Raw genomic sequence first — 19,723 nt, 5'->3', positions numbered from 1 at the left:
TGAGCTTCCAGCTTTCTTGTTGCACTTAACTAACCCTACTGGAGTGTGAAATATATTTTTTTTAGCCCCCCATAAAAGTTATTTGGCCTCATAAGAGATTACAAGATGCCAAGATTTCTTAAACATAGAAATGGATCATACATGTTTTAGTAATACAAAGTCACGTGAAGTTTTCACAGGACTTTATCAGTCGCTTACAACACTGAAGAGGTAGTATACCCTTACTGTTTCCATAGGAATTAAGTGGGCAAGTGGCAGCCAAGTGCTGCTAATCTCTAACAAGTATGGCTTGTTTGGATGGACTGTCAGAAGAAAACCTCTTCTCTCTAAAAAGTCCAAAGTGGAGATCTATGGCTATAATGCACAACACCATGTTTGGTGAAAGCCAAGTACAGCATGTCAGCACACCACCTACTGTCAAGCACGGTGGTGGATAGGCCATGATTTGGCTTGTTTTTGCAGCCATGTCCTCATATTTACATGTTGGGTTTATGAAGTATAACACAAAGTCTCCTTTGTGTAATAAAATTTAGAATACTTTGAGCAGAATGAAGTATAAGGATGAAGAAAAGCCTTTAAAAAAAATGTAATCATATGAGGATCTCAGAAGGTGAAACTACCGTATATTACACTTCTGGGCTATAAATACACTTTAATTAAAAAAAAAAAAAAAGCTGTAGCACTGGATGTGATGATAATCTAGATTAGTTAAGGCTCCTTTTCATCTTTTTTCCACCATATGTATTTAAAGTGTTATAAGAAAAATGGTTTAGAGTGGTTTCATTTTACTTTTCAGTATCTAGATGTTTCTATCATTTTAATTCTAACAGCCTTTGTTCACCACCCTCTGACTTATAAATATAGCATGCATGCTGTTCATTTGTTGAGCTTGTCTTGGTAAAGTCACTTGGGTAATTGTAGACTCTGTATACTCCCTGAGTGAATCAATAATTCAGAGGCTGACGAAACTTTCAAAAGTTCCTGCAGACACTGGTGCTCAAACAGCAAGCTTTCACAGGTGAGATCAGGCTGGTGAGAATGTCCAAAAGAAGATGGGTGGAATTCAAAATCTGCCAGACAATAAGCTGTTCAGCCCCCGTCAGCCGAAGACACAGAGCATCTTCTCCCGCTGCTGCTGCTGCTACTGCTACTACTGGTATGTTTCTGGAAGTATAAGGGAAAGTTTAATATTTTATAATTCTACAGGAATATTTTAGCCTGGATGTTAGAACAAGAAATCTTCGAATGAAACTGAGGCAAAACGCTTAGGTAGGATATTTGTTTAAGACTGGACTGGCCTGCAAATAAAAAGGGAATAAATGTTGGTCCACCTGGACTTTAATCTCAGGGAAATTGAAATAAAATGTAACGGTGTAATGAAATAATCAAAGAGTATGAAATAATAAAACTGGCTAAAATTTGTTAGTCTTACATGTGCAGTTTGAGGCATGCCCTGAGGAAATATGGAGTTTAAGCAAACATGTAAGAAATAATCTCTAGATTTCTAAAATCCCAGCAAAGACCCCTATGAATTACTACCCACATCTCCTATTAGCTCACTGGTGATCAAATAAAAACTTTAAAGAAAGAAGATTAGTTCATCTAATGATCAAGCTACAAAGTTTATGACTGACTTATTTGGGGGAAAATGACAGGAAAGATAAAAGGCCTTTAGTTTGCCAGGAATACGCTACTTTAATTAAATATAAACTATTTTAAGACTGAAGATCAATCCCACATGGAGGCTGTGAGTAAAATATTGCCTGTCCATTTATTTTAATCATCCCCATCTGTCCTAGAAACCGATGCCAGTCTCTCATATTACCTGCAGCACCATTCAGCTGAGACAGCTCACGTGCTTCCTCTTTAACATATGGCAGCACTCTTGGTGATGCAGCCCATTCAAACGCCATGCTGGAGAATGCGAGGTGACAGCTGGATCCTTTATTAGCAGCAAACATCTTTGATATGAAAATATTCTGTGTTTAAAAAAGAAAACTCTCAACTGGGACAGCTCTGGCAACCTCTCCTCCTCGCCTGTTACCATAGAAACTGAGCAGACTTTACAAGCAGACTTCAGACTGCAGAGAATGAAGGGAAATTTATGGGATTGTAGTCAAATATAGTGACTGGCTTATTAATAATTAGCACTAAATGTATTATTTTTGCATTAAATAATCTTTTACATCGTGAGAAATTCAGCACACTTTTCTGTAATGGCTGTACAAATTCACAAATTTCTTTCAAACCACAAAGAGAGAGAAAAAAAGAGAATCATAAATTATGGAGAAAAGTGGTTTGTTTGGATTTAAAGCAGTCAGGAAGTGTTTCATCACCACCCTCAACGGTAGACGCCAACTAAATGCATTTTTATGAGATTCTTATGTGGGTACAAATGGAGAGACGTGTATTTTATTTTGATAGCATCTGGCCTTTGCCTCCGTTATTTTATCAGTCAAGATATATAGAAGACAGATTCAAAGCTACCCAATAGGATCAGGGGCATTCAAGTGGCAGGGAGTGAAACTGGTTTGAATATGCTGGATAATTGTTTCACAAAGTGAAAAAAAATGGACAAAAAAGTAACATTTATATTAAAGGCTTATGTGGTTTCATGGTGAACAAGTTATTAAATCATAATATACTTAGTGTCTAAAGTAAATGTACTTATTATATAGAATATCACTTTTCAGAATCATGTATATATTGGATCATAATTTCTGATTCACTGATTTGTATATCACTTTATGAGTGCAAAGTACAGTAGTTGCAAAGAAAATATGGTAAAGTAGAAGCAGAATGTAGCTGTACATAGAAATACTTAATATGCTCTCATCCACTGGGCATCATTAAGCTTTACAGTACTCTGGTCCAAAGGCATTAGCGGGGCATGCCCAAGAACAGGATACACAGTGGTTAAAATTAGTTAGAGTAAATCTATCCACTGTTTTTGGATACAGGGTTATACTTTTACTTTAAATATTATTTTGTTTTTGTTGTTTAGATATATACTAAAACTGTGTTGAATAAATTGTCATGTCACTCCTTCTTTTACTCAAAGTCAGAATCAGAGCTTGACAGTGACATAATTTTTTCAAATTAATTAGCTGGAAGTTGAATTTGGTATTCCCACCTCACCTGAAAACAAGTTTCTGTGAGAAAATTCAGCAACCATGCGAGAACTTGTGTAAGAAAACACTTTCATTTTTCAGTAGGTGGAGGTTTGCAATAAATAACAGATTCTGGTCATCAGCCAACAGACTTTTTAATGACAATATATATACACATATATCAAAATGTAATTTTTAACTTTGATTTTTTATAAATGAATTAAAGTATTTAAAAAACTTTTTCTAGTATTGTGTGGTCATACCAAAAAGTGATCACCTGCCAAAATATGATTTCCTGTATTTGCCTGCTGTTAGTGACTTGATGGGCTATAATCTGTCAAACATTCCTGACACTATTTGGGAGTTGTGGTCACTTTTCCACAATGTTACTTTTATATATCTTTTACTTATCCAGGAGTAAAAGTCCCGCTAACAATAAACATGTCTTTTTAAAGAGAGATATGGCTAAGAGGACAGCAGAAACAGTAACAACATAACATAATAGTTCTATATAGAAATTTGAAGTGGTAAAAAAAGACGATCTTGTTTTGGACGGTATTTCTGACTGAGCGTGAACGCACCACCGTTTGGCTGCCAGTGGGCGTGACTGTGAAGGCACCTACACTACGTCATCATTACTGGGTCTCATGTTTACGTGGAAAACATGGCGGCGGACTACCAACAAGGAGACAGCTAGTTAATGCCAGTGGAAGTCTCTGGGAGCGAGCCACGAGTCATATAGAGAGAGGGACATTTAGCGGTTAGCTTTTAAATTTCTCTCGCGGATACTTCGCATGAGGCAGTTTCTCTGTTTGTTTAGCTACAGGGACTGCGGGGATGGAAGACGAGGAGAGGCAAAAGAAGCTGGAGGCCGGCAAAGCAAAGGTATGATTCTCAGTTTTGGTGCTAGCACAACTCACTGACACTGCTCTCATTACTCTGAAGTAGCGACTTAATGCTGTCGACAACTTGTTTTGTCGCGGCCGGGGTCTGTCAGGCGCTTTTGCCCCCCCTTCCTTTCATTTTACGCTATCAGCTGTCGGACTCCGCAAACATGCGCCCTGCTTCGCACTGACAGCCGGGCATGGGGCGGGTGGGGTTGGGGTGGTTAGCATAGCCGCTGCTAGTCTCCTTTGTCATGCTGCATGTCTGCACTTACTAAAGTGTTTCCTTTTACTTTCCCGAAACCGACGTGCAGGTGTGCGCAGGCCACATTGCTACCCGGGATTTATAAACGCCACCTGAAGTGACACTGACTGACAGGCTGGTGTAACAGGATTTACAGGACATAACCCCACTGGCTAGAACCAGCATTGCCTCACACGCCAAACTTGTGCTTTATTAGCTGTCTTCTAGAAACGATAGCATCCACAAACTGGATCAACGTTTATATTAATCGACAGTGACACGGTACGCACTGCTCTTTCAGTTTTGGCTCGTGGTGCTTGTGGATGACCTTGCAGGAGCTCTGTTATCTGTTTTTATAGTCTGTATAACCCAAACATCTTGCGGGGGATGTGTTTTATCAAAAAAGATGTTTTCAAAGAGATCTTAGCAACATAATTACAAGCTGGCCAGACCAGCCTGTGGTGAGCATCTTCTTTCATATCATGAATACACCAGTGTCATGCTGCAAGCATGTGGACAATTAGATAAAGCGTATGTACAGTTGAGTGTTGCACTGTAGCCCTGAATGTTGCATTTTTATACATTCTTTCCTCAGCTGTCTGGATGCAAAAGCATATATACAAATAAGTTGATGCAGAGGCTTCTTAACAATCTTAATAATATTTAAGGAAAATCTTATTTGGAATGTTACCTGTCTAGTTTTCACGATCCTACTCTAAAGGTTCAGATGTGGGTCCAGTGTTAGATTTCATGGTGTATGCCAGTTGTTATGGACGTTGAAGCTGGGGAAAGCTTTGGGATGAATGTCGTTACTTATTTGACTGTAGTTATTTTAAGTTGCAAATTTTAAGACTGGAACATCAGCCTGAGCCATTAGATTGAGACCAAATGTTTATAAAGCACTTGTGTATTTCTAAAAATATTACCGTGCAGCACAAACTTGTAAAATCTTGTAAAGAGATTGTATCTGCAATCTTTGTACATAGGTCATGTGTTTATATATCTTATTTATTTTTGTATTTTCCTTCTAGTGTGGGAAATAGGATCCTTAGGTTTGATTACGTCTTCTCTTTTACTCCAGGAGGGCCCTAATGAGAATGAGTCTCTACGAACTAAATTGTCGAGTCAGAAAGTGTCAAAACTGCTTAAATCAGGCAGTCTCTTAAAGGGAAATCCAGCCTCTTTCCATCCAGATGCTGCAGAGAAACATTCAGCATGCTGGTTTTTAAATTGCTTAAGCTCTCTGGTTTTTGCACCGCAGGGGAGACCGTCTCCCGGGTTATGACTTTGGTATTTTGGTTTATAAAAAGGCCCCTCTGTGGTGCAGGCTGTTTTTTTTCACACAATGCCAAATCACAATGTCCTCATGCAGTGAAGAAACCTCCATGACATAATGTTTAACAGGGACTTCCAGAGCTGAGTCAGTCTATAAGATGTGGGGAGTGTTTACATTGTCTTCTGGCTTCCTCAATTTATGAAAAAACATTATTTTTTTCATGTATTTCCTGCCTGCCTGAAAAAGATGGTGCATTTCTGAAATCAGGTGAAGGAAAAGTTGATGTTGATATCTGAGTGAAAGGTAAACTGTCTGTCATCTATTGTGTAGCTCGTAGCAGGCGAGTGCCTACTGAGTCATACCAGACAATAAGCAAAGTGAATATTGTGGGCCGGTGTTGCCAGGCTTTTGTTTCAGGCTGTTGTGCGCAGATGCTTTGTTCATGTTTTGCTACAAAATGGAGCACACTGACAAGCGTGTTACTGGCATTCTGGTTTTATTCATTCAAGACTTTCACTGAGTTCTTCAGTTACATGAGTAGCATCTTCTTAGGCTCCCTGTATGAAAAACACTGCGCTGACTGCACTAATGTACTCAGGGTGGTGTAAGATTTTCTGTTGGGTTATAGAAACCCATGAACTCAGATATGGCACCTGTTCCTACACTTACTTTCTGTAAATCCCTCCCAATTTTCAAATCCAAACGTCACCTCTCATGTCACTTTGTAGTTGTGGGTAAATTATCTGTCTGTAGATATATCTGTCAGATGAAGAGTTTCTTTGTTTGTTTCCCTCCAATTAAGATTGACGCTTATTATATCTCCTTTTTTATGCTTACAGAGGTGTGCGTTTCCACTGAATGAAAGTACCTTCTTCGTGTTGTTTGTCACCCTGGTCTTTGGGATCAGTAGTACGTTGAACAGAGCTGATTTTTAATGAAACATCAGGGAATAATTTGGCTCAGGGGATGCTCATAATTCATAAAGGATTCTATGTGTATTTGTTTGTCTGCTTCTCCGATATGCAGCTATGCAACCTCAGGCTCTTTCTGCAGAATGAAGAATCACTGATATGCGTTTGTACTTTTGACAGATGAATACTGATGATTATCCACAAATAAAAAAGCAATACTACTATCTTAAAACATTTTATGCATCAGATATCTTTTAGAAGATTTATAGAATGTGTTTTTTCAGCCCTGGAGAGACAACATGCTGAACTACGTGTAAAGGATCATTTTAATTTCTCAGCATTCAAATAGCCTTAAAGCTCAGTGTCACCACCATCCATGCCAGGCAGTGTTGCAGGTTTTGACGACAGCAAAGATACAAGTTGAGCTACTTAACTGAGGCTTGAATAGTTAATCCTTCAGGCGACTAATCACAGGGATGCCCTGCATTGCCCTGTGTTATGAATGGAGTATAATCACCTTTACTTGATCTTATTATTTTCCTAAACTTGTACTGGAAAGTTTGATTTTTAGGGTGCAGTATTTAGTGTTTCTAATGCTTGACAAAGTACTAAATGCTTTGAAAACTTGTATTATGTCAGGCTGCACTGCTTCAGAAGGGATTGTCAGGTGATTAATTGAAGATGATGGTGTAGCAGCTGCACAGGTTAAATTGGCAACAGCCTGGATGATGACTAATTTTAATTTTCATTGTGGCTTTTAGACACTTTCTGAGGGGATTTCATCTTGCTTGATGCAATGAGCATCTTCTATAAAAACACTATAACAGGTGTGCCAAACATACGGCTCGGGGGCCAGAATTGGCCAGAAGTAGACTACATTCTGGCCCATTGGACAGCTTTCAAAAATAGAAATGCATTTTGGACTTTTAACTCTGTTTTCACAAGTTTTACAGCTTTTCCTACTGATAAAGACCTCCCCCGTGGACATTTATATTACACCAAGTTAATTAAATTATAGATTTCTGTATTTTACACATTTTACTTCTTACAAGTTAAGCCCAAAGACTCATGCTGACAGATTTCTTTCATTTACTACAGAGGTGTTTCTTTATGATGTATAATAATGGATTGCATTTATATATAAAAACCTAGAGGTGCTATTAAAATGTCAGTTCTTTTTCTTATATTAAGATATGTTATTGATTAAATGTATAAAAATGGGGAGTTTCAATGGTACTTACACGTAAGATTAAAGTGGGCTGTTTTTGGCACAACAATGAATAACTAATGTATTTATTGTCTTAATTTTTGATGGCAGAGAGATTATATTACATATTAATATGATAGCATCACACAGTTGCTTCAGATTGTTGGTTGCACATCCACTCATTCATTCATTTATCTGTTTTCTTACACTTATCCATTTCAGGGTCATAGGGGGCCACTGGGGCTCATCTCAGCTGCTGTTGGGGGATGGGAAGGGTACACACTGGATAGGTTGCCAGCCTGTTGTTGGGCTAACACAGAGACAGGAAACCATTCACTCTCACATTCACACCTTTGGCCAGTTAACCTAACCCCATGCATGACTTTGAACTCTAGTAGGAAGCCTGATAGAGCCCGCACAAGCAAAGGGAGAACATATAAACTCCACACAGAAAGGCGCCAGACTGGATTCACAGGGTCAAACAACATGCCAAAAGTGTCAAGTTTGTGTTTTCCTGTCAGTGTCTCATGTGTCCCTCTCTAATTGTATTTGCAGAATGACAATAAAAGCAATTTGATGAAGAAAAAATATTTTATGTATAAAAATTCTACTACAAATTATTAAAACTGCAGAAAAAAACACATTTATAAATGACACTTGAGAACATGCGGTATAGTGAATTTGAGATTTAGTGAGGGTAAAGACATGACATGCAATAATGCTTCAGGATATTATCCTGAATGCCATCATACATTCCAGCTGATCCAGCATATACTTTGAGCTGCTGAGCTTGAGATTTGATAATTGTAGAAAAATGGTTGATACCATGCTTTTATTTATTTATTTATTTATTTATTTATTTATTTGTATTTTTTTAAAGAGTGAAGAAGCACCAGTTCAGGGTGGAAAGATTTGATTATTATTTTTCAGCTTTTCTGGTAAAATAATCGTGTGCACTCCACTGGTCTCTGATTTATCTTGTTTGAGTTTTGGTGTTTGCTTATAGCATTTCTGTGTTGCTTTCTGCACTGAGCTGTTTCTGGGGTGTTTGTTAGAAGAGCTGAAGGATACCTCAGTCCTTCTGGCCTAACTCTTGTTTTTAAAAGGTAAAGACATGTAGAGCTATTAAAATAATGCATAGCTGATAAATAATACCTGCAAATTAAATTGACAGACTGTCACATTTTTTATTTTCTGTTGTATTTCTGGACCAACAGTGTTTCAAAAGGGGAAAAAAAGCTAAGTCCTTTGAAAGTGAGCAGGAGGAGGCGTGTATGTGGCCGCTGGCATTGAATTGCCTCATACTGTGCCTTTGATTCGCTCTTGTTACCATGGTTAGCAAACTGTTCACTGACAATACAGTAGGTACACGTGTTGTCACAGGATAAACCACTGAAAGGACATTGCTTAAAGCAGTCCTGGAAGAGACCGGAGTACAGTTTTCAACCTGTGTCATGTCCTGTGTGTTACATGTGTTGTGGCCATTGCACTGCCGTGTTTAAAACCCCTTTAACGTTTCACAGATGTAGCACCAGCTGGATAAGGGGTGATAAACCAGGTGACGCAGAGGTGGTTCAGTTACTGTTAGGTTTTATTTCAACCTGAAGTCAAATGTGTGCATTCAGCTTAGCAGTAGCTACGAATGTGTGCAGAGGATTTACACCCTGAAGTAGCACAGTGTTGACTCACACTGTGCTGCTGGCTCTCTCATTGGCACATGACATGAGGAGCTGTGAGCTTCCTCTCTGGGGTACAGTGGAGTGATGTTTTTTTTTTAGGGATGTTGTGAATTCTTTTAGCTGTGTGTCTGACTGACCTGAAACCATAGAAATCCATTTAGGTATTTAAGTCTGACACACTGTTATTGTATTAGTCATACGTAAGCATCACATTAACTAAGCTAATTTTTCACTTGGTGACAATAAGTCAAACATTTGTGTGCAGTCATTATAGAGCTGGAGCTTTCAGTGTCTGAGAAACCAATGACTTTTATACAGCGTCAGTTAAGAGAAGCTAAACAGTTACTAGGATTTGTCAGCTGTGAACTTTGCAAGGCTGTTCAGTTATATACTGATGTACCACTTTACTAGGCATCCCTGAGAAATACACTCTGCAGCCACTTTATTAGTATCAGTTTCTGCTGTGATGTGCCAGGACCAGAATTTGGCATAAACAACATGAAAGCATGGATCCATGCTGCTTGGTGTGGTGGTGTTGCTGTAATAGTGTGGGGGATATTTCCTTGGCACAGTTTGCTCCTCTTAATACCAACTGAGCAATGTTTAAATGTGGCAGCCTTCCTGAGTATTGTTGGTCACCATGTCCATCTCTTTATGGTCAAAGTGAATCTTCCATGTCACAAATCTCAAATCCTTACTGTACTCAATTGGTATCAACAGTCACTAGATATGAATCTGTTCAAGCACCTTTTGAATGTTTGAAATTCTGCAAAAACGGTGTGATGAAATTATGTCAATGTGGACTAAAATCTCTGAGAAAAGTTTCGAACACCTTGTTTAATCTGTGTGTAAAGAGTTAAAGCAGTTCCGAAGGTAAAAGCGGACCCAATCCAGGACTTTAAACCAACTTTGACTTTTTCACTTTTGGTGGAAGTTGTCAAAAAGGTGGTAATTAAGCTTTATTATGCTGTGTTTATCATTGATAAATCATACAAAGCTACTTTACTAAAGTAGTCCAAGAACAAAGAATAGCTTTAAAAATGCCGCCTTGAAAACAAAAAACTGAACCTGACATTATCCACTATTTACTATCAGATATATATTAAAACAAACGTGCCTGTGTAAATGTTTTCTGACAGCAGATGGTGATACACCTACGTAATTTCTGCTTTCCCAGATGGTATTAGAGCGACGCAGGCTTCACTACTCCATATGCTCAGCCATTGCTCTGCTCTACTCAGCCAAATAGGGCAGCTTGCTATGAGCTCAGTGAAAGGCCGGTGGTTCCCTGGACTCATGAGTGATGGTGCTCATGTACAGCAGACCTGCCAGCAGAAATCACCTTGTTTCTCTGAAGTAGGATAGCTTCCATACTGTATGAGTGGCATTCATTCATATTTCATTCTGTGTCCTCTGGTATTTAAAGCTTGTGGGTATGCTTGGACAAGATGTGGGTCATGCGTGGAGGTGCAGAGGCAGAGATCATGAGCCCTTTGAGCTTTTAAGCTATTTATTGTAGGTGGGGAACATGAAGACAACACCCACTCTCGGCTCTGTGTCAGCCTCTGACCTTTTGTGCAGTATCACCAAATGAGCAGTCACAAAGTGCCCACTTACATGCCAACTTTAAGCTGCTGCTACAGGAGTGGGGTGCATAAAACCGCTGATGCAGGTCTAAGGCTGAGCGGTCGACTGTACTGTACTCTAAAGTGTGCTTCACCATTCGTGCACATGCGCTTGCGTGCAGGATTACAGAAAGACTAATGGACGAACACCCTCAGTACATTTTACATTTTATGTCCCTTTGTTATATTATGTTATTAACTTTGTTTGCTTTTAATCCTACATCTACACACATGGCTTCTGTGAAAGGAGCATTTCTTTTTATAAGAATTATTACTATTTATCTGTTTAACCTTTCATCTTTTTTACTACTTTTTAATACATCCATCCATCTGTTCTCTTCTGCTTATCATTATCTGGGTTGTGGGGAAGCTGGAGACTATCCTACTATAGGTCGAGAGGCGGGGTACACCCTGGATAGGTCGCCAAGCTGTCGCAGGGCTAACACAGATAGACAGGCACCCATTTCTACTCACATTCAAACCTATTGGCAATTTAGAAATCACCAGACCCCACTAACTGCATGCCTTTGAACTGTGGGAGCAGCACGGTGGCACAGTGGTTAGCACTCACAGCAAGAAAGTCTTGAGTTCAATTCCACCATCAGGCCAGAGTCTTTCTGTGTGGAGTTGCATGTTCTCTCCATGTTTGCATGGAAAAATGCTTTTAGATCAACTTTTCATAACAATCTATGTAACAGTTGTTGCAATTTTGCTATGAAGTACAAACATCAACCGGATTTGTAGTCAGGATCTGCATCTGTTTAATCAGCATCTGTGGCAAAAAAAATAGTCCTTAGTGTCACTTTATGTGGATTTAGATTTGTGATCCACATTTGCAAATATTGACCTAACTGACCCTCTCCTAAAAGTCCTAAAAGTAAAACAAAAGACCCCCAAAGAATAAATGCCAACATAATTTGAGAAATATTCGAGAAATATCATGACTGCAGGTGTCATTTTGATGATATTGATCACTGTCTCTCACCCGTGACCTGTGATATTTCAATGCAACTAACGGAATTTTTATTTAAATTCTCTTGTTTTGTCTTTCCTTTACTCACTAAAACTTCAAAGATATCAAAGTTTCTTTTCCCTCTAAATATTTTAAACATCTACTATTTTCCCAAAGTCTATGAGTAATTCTCATGATTTCAATAATGACCAAAATAATTACATAAGTCACAGAGTAGCCCTGCTTTGTAAGGCTGATGTAGAATCTAGGTCATTTTTAACATTTCATTATTTTCTTCATTGTAACCTGTCAACATGTGTTGATTACTCAAAGTGAAGCCCTGCTTTTTTCTTTTTCTTTTTTTTTTTTTAATCCAAGTCACTTTGACCATCTGGAAGAGCACGTTGCTCACAGCTGTGACATCTGTTGTAAGGTGCAGGGGCATTTCTCAGGTGAGCAGGCTGTCTGTACGTCAGCAGTGGTGTACTGCTGCTGGTGTACCCCCTGCTTTGCTCACTCTGCAACTTTTTTGCCGTCACCTGCATAATAAATTTCAGCAGTATCAACTGTTCAGGCTGTTTAATTAGGATCATATTTACATGATCAAGCAGAATATATTTTTATTTGTAAGTGAGAAATAAAGATTGTGTACGAACATTAAGTGTTGTTGTAGTGCAAGCATGTTTTTGTTTTGTTTTTTGTTGTCCCAAAAATATCTGCTTGGATTATTTAATTAGTAGGTTTGTTACAGAAATTGTTCACAAAGTATTTTACAGTTTAAAAAATTTCATAGCAGATGTGATTCTGAAATGTGGGAATTAATTGATTTATGTATTTTATTGACATTTTTTTAAGTCATTACAAAATGTTTTGTTTAAATAAGACACATTAAAGAAGTTTGTAGTTTATGGCTCTTGTTTCTCTGTGGAGTGATAGGATAGTGACCAGGAGAGGCCGATCAGCACGATGCTTAGAAAGATTAGAGGATAGGAACATTTAGCACACATGTTTCATCTTATTAAACAGATCAATGTGGCGATAGGCGTTTGCACTCATATTGATTTAGAAATGGATTTAAAGTCACTTTTCAGGAACCCAGAGGCCGTGAGTTTGTTTCAGATAAATAAATGGAAATAGTTGTGAAGACAGCGTAACATGTTGCTGGTTGTTCACAGTGATCATTGACATAGTTTAAAAATCCCTTCAGTCGGGATTAGCACCTGGCACAGCAAGAGGCATGTGCCGAGTCATATGGAGACGGGGAGGGAGGATTCACTCAGAGAAACAAGATCGCGCGTTTGGGGCAAACAAATGTTTCGCTTGAGTTTCACTAAACTGTGTCGGCTCAGAGTAGGTTCATACATCATTTAAATTTTCAGAAGCATTGAGTTAGAGGTGCTAATAGCTACGGTGAGGCAGGTGGTTTACGATGTAATGTTTGAACATGTGGGTCAGATAAACAAAGATCTGACTGGAAGCTACAACTTTTAAACCTGAATTACACCAACACTTAAATAGCTGTTTTGTTTGATAATTCTTTTTCATTTTCAAGGACCAGCTTGAAGCAGAAGTTTTTATGTTTAACACTAAACGTTTTCCTTTTTCTATGCCCCCAGTTGGCTGAGTACCGCCAGAGAAAAGCTCACGCCGACTCCCAGAAGAAACAGAAAAAGAAGAAGAAAAAGAAGCCAGGCGAGGATTCGGAGGGGCATTCACAGGGAAGGGTGGAGGTTGAACTGAATCAGTCTGTGGGAGGAGAGGAGGTCACAGGTGGAGGACAAGATGGATCACAAGAAAGAAACAGAGACCCACACACCACGGAGTTTACCTTCACCAAGACGCTCAGGAGTGGAGAGACTGTCAGGCATGACCAGACGTACAACATAGAGGTAGATACTAGTTTTATTGCCATTTCTCAACTGTCACGCAAATATGCTCATAAGATCTCAGTGAGGACTCTGATTATTTTTAAGTTGCCACATCCTGAGTACAATTCTAATGTTACCTATTAATTTCCTTTCAGATATCAAACTTGTGATTTAGCTCTGATTTAGTGGAATGAATAGATAATGTTGCCCTGAACTGTGTCTCCAGCAACACTTATAATCAGAGTTTCTAAACAGTCTCTAAATTAAGCCTTTCAGGGGAATATTCAATTTTTTTGGCACAATCTATTAGCGGTTCGTCTATAGTCTTTTTTTCTTTTTTAACACGTTATTATTCCTCAGAAAGCACACTCCTTGTGCGCCTCCTGCACTCAGACACTCCTGAAATTTTTAAAGACCATTTAATGGCTTTAATTTTTTATTCATAACAAGCACTTATAAGAGCTCACAGAAAAGGCAGTGTAATGATGAAAGCTCTGTGTGGGGAGGGGGCGGGGAGATGGTCGTTGCTCCCTTGAGCCTAATGAGCCCTCCTTAGCTGTCATGACAACCAGAGCACAGGGCGCTGATTTCGTAATTTCAGGATTAAAAAAAAAAGTTAATAAATGCAGTTACAAAAAAATTTTTTTGGGCAGAACTGATTCTGATTCTTTAGTTCTTACAAAGCATCTAATTATGGAGACGTTCAACAAAGACCATGACCAAGTATATACCTCTAACTTAAAGGATCCACCATGCTTAGGTGGTCTATCTGCCCAAAAGTTCATATTGAGCTGCTTCAAGTTTTGACTTTATTCTTGTCCGACCAGTTTGCCTGGCTGTTTGAAGCCCCAGCCATTTGACTGGCTTGCTGTGCTGACAGCTCTGTTGTGACTCCAACTCAGAGCTAAAGGCCCAGCTTGAAAATCTTTGCATTGTCCTTAATATGTAACATATTCTGACCTGATTTGGATTTGAAACATTTCTAAACATTTTAAAAATCATATATTAAATTAATATAAGAACACTGTAGTCATAAAAGAATGGACATAGTCAGCAGGAATACTCATGTAGATGATCAGAATCAGAATCAGAATCAGAATACTTTATTGATCCCTGGGGGAAATTATTTGATGATGGTCATTTGGTGTTGAGATACAAGATAAGATCCCTCACACCATTATACCACCTGAACTGGATCCATGCTTTCTTGTTGTTTACGTGAAATTCTGACCCTACAATCTAAATTTCGCAGCAATTTTAGCCTCAGTTTCCTGTTCTCAGCTGATGGGAGTGATGCCCAGTGTGGTTTTTCTGAAATTCTCAGACGAGCCTGTCTGGCGCCAACAACTGTGCCACATTTAAATCAGTTTTCTGGCGATTAACTGCGTGTGTACGTCAATATCAATATATTTACTAAAAACTGGAAGTAGATGATAAATTGCTTCCATTATTTTATTTTTTAATGAAATATACACAGTATGAGCATGACTACAGTTCGTCTTCAGTGTTAGTGCTGTTTTAAAGCTGTTTTTGACGGTGTCTGACATTCTTACGATATCGTAGTTACTTAGGTTACTGACAGATAATTTCATCAAGCATGCCATGCTTTCTAAATAGTTAATTTCATATTCAAATAAATAAAATATTTTTGCACACTTCCAAGCCTGATTTTCTTTGGGTGTAAACCTTACAAGCTTACATAACCTTTCATTCTGCACTGAATTCCTATATTTTATTAAAATCGAGTCTCAACACTCCTGAAAAATAAATATTCATCCACCGTTCGGTAGAAACTCAATCTAAAGCAGTTTTTTAAAATATGTGGACCTGAGGGTTCTTAAACGTTTTTTTTTTTTCTTTTTCATTCGAGCCCTCTCAGTTTCTTTTAACAGCCACTCTTTCCCTGAACCCTCTGCACATTTCATGCAGCACATGCCCACAAAATACAGGGTTGCCATGGAAACAGACAATTGCCTTTTAAACAGATTGAGATGTGACGGTCTGTGCGACCAGTTCCTGTGGCCTTGCAGCACTTTTCAGCAGACCTTAAGGTTGGCTGAATGCCTCCGTGTTTCATCCACATTTCTTTACCTTGGAGCAACAAATATCTGTCTCCATTACAAAAGACCCAGATAAACTAATTAACTCCTGCCTGGACGGGGGCTGCTACACATCAACAACAAATGAAACATGAATTTTAAGACACTGAATGATACTGAGGGGATTGTGGGATTTTTATTTTTTATTTTTGATGATAAATTATTGAGTCGCTTAAAGTAAAATGGTTTGGTTGTTTGTTTTTTCTTTTTCTTTTTTTAAATTCTGTCTCACATTTTTTTTCCCTTATCCCAGACTAACTGCTCATGGGGCTTGTGGTGGAAAGGAAGGGTTGCCTGGAAACACAACAGCATCAGTGTTTTCCGCTGTCAAGCATCTCAAAGAGTTTTAAACCCAAATATGAGTGGGTTGACTAATTGGTGCCTCTTAGACCTTTGCATAATACTCTTTGCATCAGTGGAAACTGTCATGCAGCAAAAGAACTGTGATATTAATCATGTCTGTGTGTGGAATTTCAATCGATTTGAATGCGAGGGGGTAGTTTAATGAGTCCACACACAAAAAACTAAAAAACTGATTTAAATGAGGTTGATCTTTCCTTCAGTGTTGTCCGCTTGTGCACCTTGACACCACTTCCAGGACTCTGTGCCTTGTTCTGACCTCTTTCTTGCACATGGACCATTTCAACAAAGTAAATTGCACAAACCTCTAATTAAGTGACAAACTAACCTGAAGTGATAATAGCTGCGCTTGGTTCTGTAGGCAAATACGCAGTGTCCAAGAGGATGGTGACTTAGGGCTGGAACATAAACATTGGCTTGTTGTTTTTCCTGCACTTCAATTTTCTATTCAGTTTCATTTTTATGGCATCAGTTCAGAAAGCGCTTTATCCTAGAAGGCACAAATATTCTATGCTATTAGAGAAAAGTCCCCTATGAGCAGCACTTGGCAATAATGAGAAAGGGAGATCCATTTCAACAGGAAGAGACGTGCAGCAGAATCAGGCTTGGGGAGGGGCAGGGCCATCTGCTGCAACAGGTTTGGGGCTGAGGGGAAAGATGAGACAGAAAAGAAGAAGCATAGAGTTATTGTGAACGGGCCCCCCAGGGTCAGTGAAGGCTTCCGTTGTAATATCCTGAGGCTTCTGAGGGAAAACATTTAATGCCAGATGTTAAAAATGCCAAACAGCAGGTTGCCAGTGTGTCCCTACTCACACTGAATTGAAATTGCAGGCATTTTTGGGTAAAACAATGCAATCTTCAATTTCCAGATTTGGGTCCATGAGACTTGGTTCTCTTTCCCAATAAGAAATTCAGTTTGCAAGTTTGAAATGACACAGTGGAGGCGATCCCTCACGCATTACAGGTGTGCACAAGTATTCAGAACAGGACTTCACCAACGATCTTACACTACTAATACATTACTTTGGCATTAATTCACAGCATGGCCTTAGATGCACAGTAACAAAATTACTTGTTAACAATAAAAACTTTAAGCTATGGCACAGATCCCTTTCCTGATTTTTTTTTTCTTCGTTTTTTCCTTTTAGTGTTTAAAAGTATTATACAGAAAAATGTTAGAGCTGCAGTGATTCCGCTGTAGAAGCATGTATGGGTAGAAACGAGGTTAGATTGAAACAAGCCTGACTGCTCATCACTGCTTTGAAAATCAAGCTCCGGTTACTCAGTTGGGTCTGACATACTCTCAGCTTTAATCTCACTCTGGCTGAGGAGGCTTGTGTTAGCATGTCGTTCCCACAGATGCCTGCAGAGAGTCGATGGTAGGAGCTGCTGTTCCTGTGTTGGCTTTAACTTCCTCTTTACTGTCACGTTCTAATCTTTTCATAAAATAAAAATGAAAGTAATTTTCATGTCTCTGAAAAGTTGTAGACCGCTCTGTTCCTCACAAAATGAAGAGTGCACGTTACCCTAAACACAGCTGAGGTGTTGTTCAAGTTCTTCTTCTGCTCTGCCCTAGTACAGTTTGAATTTATGACCCAGGAATGAACCCACGAAGAGATTTTAATAATGGTGCTCATTAGAGGTGGGAATCACCATATATCCCACGATACGATATTATCACGATACTTAACGCGCGATACGATATTATTGCAATTTTTAAAAATATTTTGCGATATTCAGATTCTGTACATAAAGGTAAACTTTATCAATATTCATTTTATCTAAGATCAAAGTCTCACACTCAGTCTTTCTCTCATTTCAGTCAGTTTTATTGTTGACAAACTGAACGGTTTGTATTACATACTAGTCCAACTTAACTGAATGCAACCATCTGGTACAATTATAGCTATTCTGAACTATGCAATTTATGATAACTATGCAGCCCATTCAGCAACTGGAGAATTTGAAAGTAAATTAAAACAAAATATAATTTTACATTAAATAAAAAAGTTTTAAACTTAATTAAAATAAAACATGTCTTAAATTAAAAGAAGTAAACTGTCATGTTTATTGCTGCCAAAAAACAAGTTAAACACATTTGGACAGTGAAGGAATGTCAGGATTCTTGCTCAGAAAAAGGATCAACATGCTCTGAAGTCAGAGTTCCAGTCCACAAAAACTTTTTTTGTAACAAAATATCGATTTCTGCTGTCCCTGTATCGATACATTATTAGCAAACAGAATATCACGATACTACACAGTATCGATTTTTTTCCCCCACCCCTAGTGCTCATTAAACTGCAGGAGTGAGAAAAGAGCTCTAACACAAGTACCCCAGCCCCATGCTTGAATGCAGAGTGCATACAGAAATAGGAGATATGGCAGACACTCATTCTAATGCTGAACATTTTGGAATTCTAAACAAAGTAATAAAGTTTCAGGAATTGCAGTAACTAATGTAACTGTTTTTCATGTCAGGACAACATTTGCAAGAATTAAAATGATTTAAAAAAAGTGAAGTGAATGGTTGTGATTGAAATCGTTTGTTTTATGTGGCTAATGTGTTGGTTTTATTCATTTTTTGTGTTGCAGCCAGAGAGTGAAGTTTCCACCACTGCAGAGGATTATTCCTCAGAGGTGAGACTTCTTGTAATATAAATCCTCACTTTTTCACAGAAATGTCACACCTGTAGCATGTATGTAGGATCACTTGTGTTTTAATTAACTCCCTTAGCTACAGTTCCACATTTTGTCATTTTATTTGATCATTTTCTTGGAGTCTCTTGGATATTATTTGGGTTTCCAGTGAAAATGGAAACTGTAAATCATAAGACAGAGTGCGATGTTCTCTTTGTTCCTCTTAGCCACTTAATAGTTCAGGAAATATTCTTTGTGGATAAATCGCTTCTCCTCTCATACTGTGTCCTTGCCAGCTGCTGCACACTTTCTTGGACAATAACTGAAATCTGTATTTTTTTTGTTTTGTTTTTTGTTGCTTAATAACACTACATTTTAAATCATTAACAGCCTCTGTTGACTGAGTCTGTAAGATGATTTTATGTTTGACTAGATGGAGAAAAAAAGCAAATTAGGGTATAATTCAAATGTGACTTTAGTTAATGCTTTTAAATAAATGCTTTAGGCTATTTTGGAGAGATTAAACTCTAAAATTATGAGCTCCTCTGTTGCATTTCCCCGATCTTAATGTTTGACGGATAGCCTTGTGAATTAACAGGTAAATGGATGCCTTGATGAGATCACAGAGCACCAAATGATGTCTTCAAAGGATTTTATCTGGGTACAGTAATCTGATCGAGCAGTTCTTTCAGCTCTGCTTTGGCCTTGCTAACACTTGCTGCTGGACCTGACTCTGTTTGCTAAATATTTTAATCTCCTGTAATATTTCCTATAACCCACTAACCACACTTGTTATGTGCCGTACCTGTATGTATGTGAAGTATTTGAAAAGGGAGATGTGGAAAAGAAAAAGAAATCATTACTGTTATAA

The 19,723-nt window shown here is 38.4% G+C and overlaps 1 protein-coding gene across 6 annotated transcripts in view; it reads left to right on the top strand.

Moving 5' to 3' along the window:
* Positions 1–3,740: 3,740 nt before the first annotated feature.
* akap9 (A kinase (PRKA) anchor protein 9) overlaps positions 3,741–19,723 on the top strand; it is a 65,981-nt gene continuing 49,998 nt past the window's right edge. For 3 of the 6 annotated variants that reach the window (XM_026157288.1, XM_026157291.1, XM_026157287.1), the window contains exons 1-4: positions 13,183–13,238; positions 13,505–13,777; positions 18,808–18,852; positions 19,451–19,513. In XM_026157288.1, coding sequence (XP_026013073.1) covers positions 13,200–13,238; positions 13,505–13,777; positions 18,808–18,852; positions 19,451–19,513 — 420 coding nt within the window. In that variant the 5' untranslated portion in view covers positions 13,183–13,199. Of the gene's footprint in view, positions 3,996–13,182; positions 13,239–13,504; positions 13,778–18,807; positions 18,853–19,450; positions 19,514–19,723 lie in introns of those variants that run through there. The other 3 variants (XM_026157292.1, XM_026157289.1, XM_026157290.1) reach the window with 2 other exon arrangements.

The sequence above is a fragment of the Astatotilapia calliptera genome, chromosome 22, assembly GCF_900246225.1.
Source record: "Astatotilapia calliptera chromosome 22, fAstCal1.2, whole genome shotgun sequence".
Lineage (NCBI taxonomy): Eukaryota > Metazoa > Chordata > Actinopteri > Cichliformes > Cichlidae > Astatotilapia > Astatotilapia calliptera.
The sequence above is the reverse complement of the archived record's forward strand: the minus strand, read 5'-3'. Positions and strand labels throughout refer to the sequence as shown.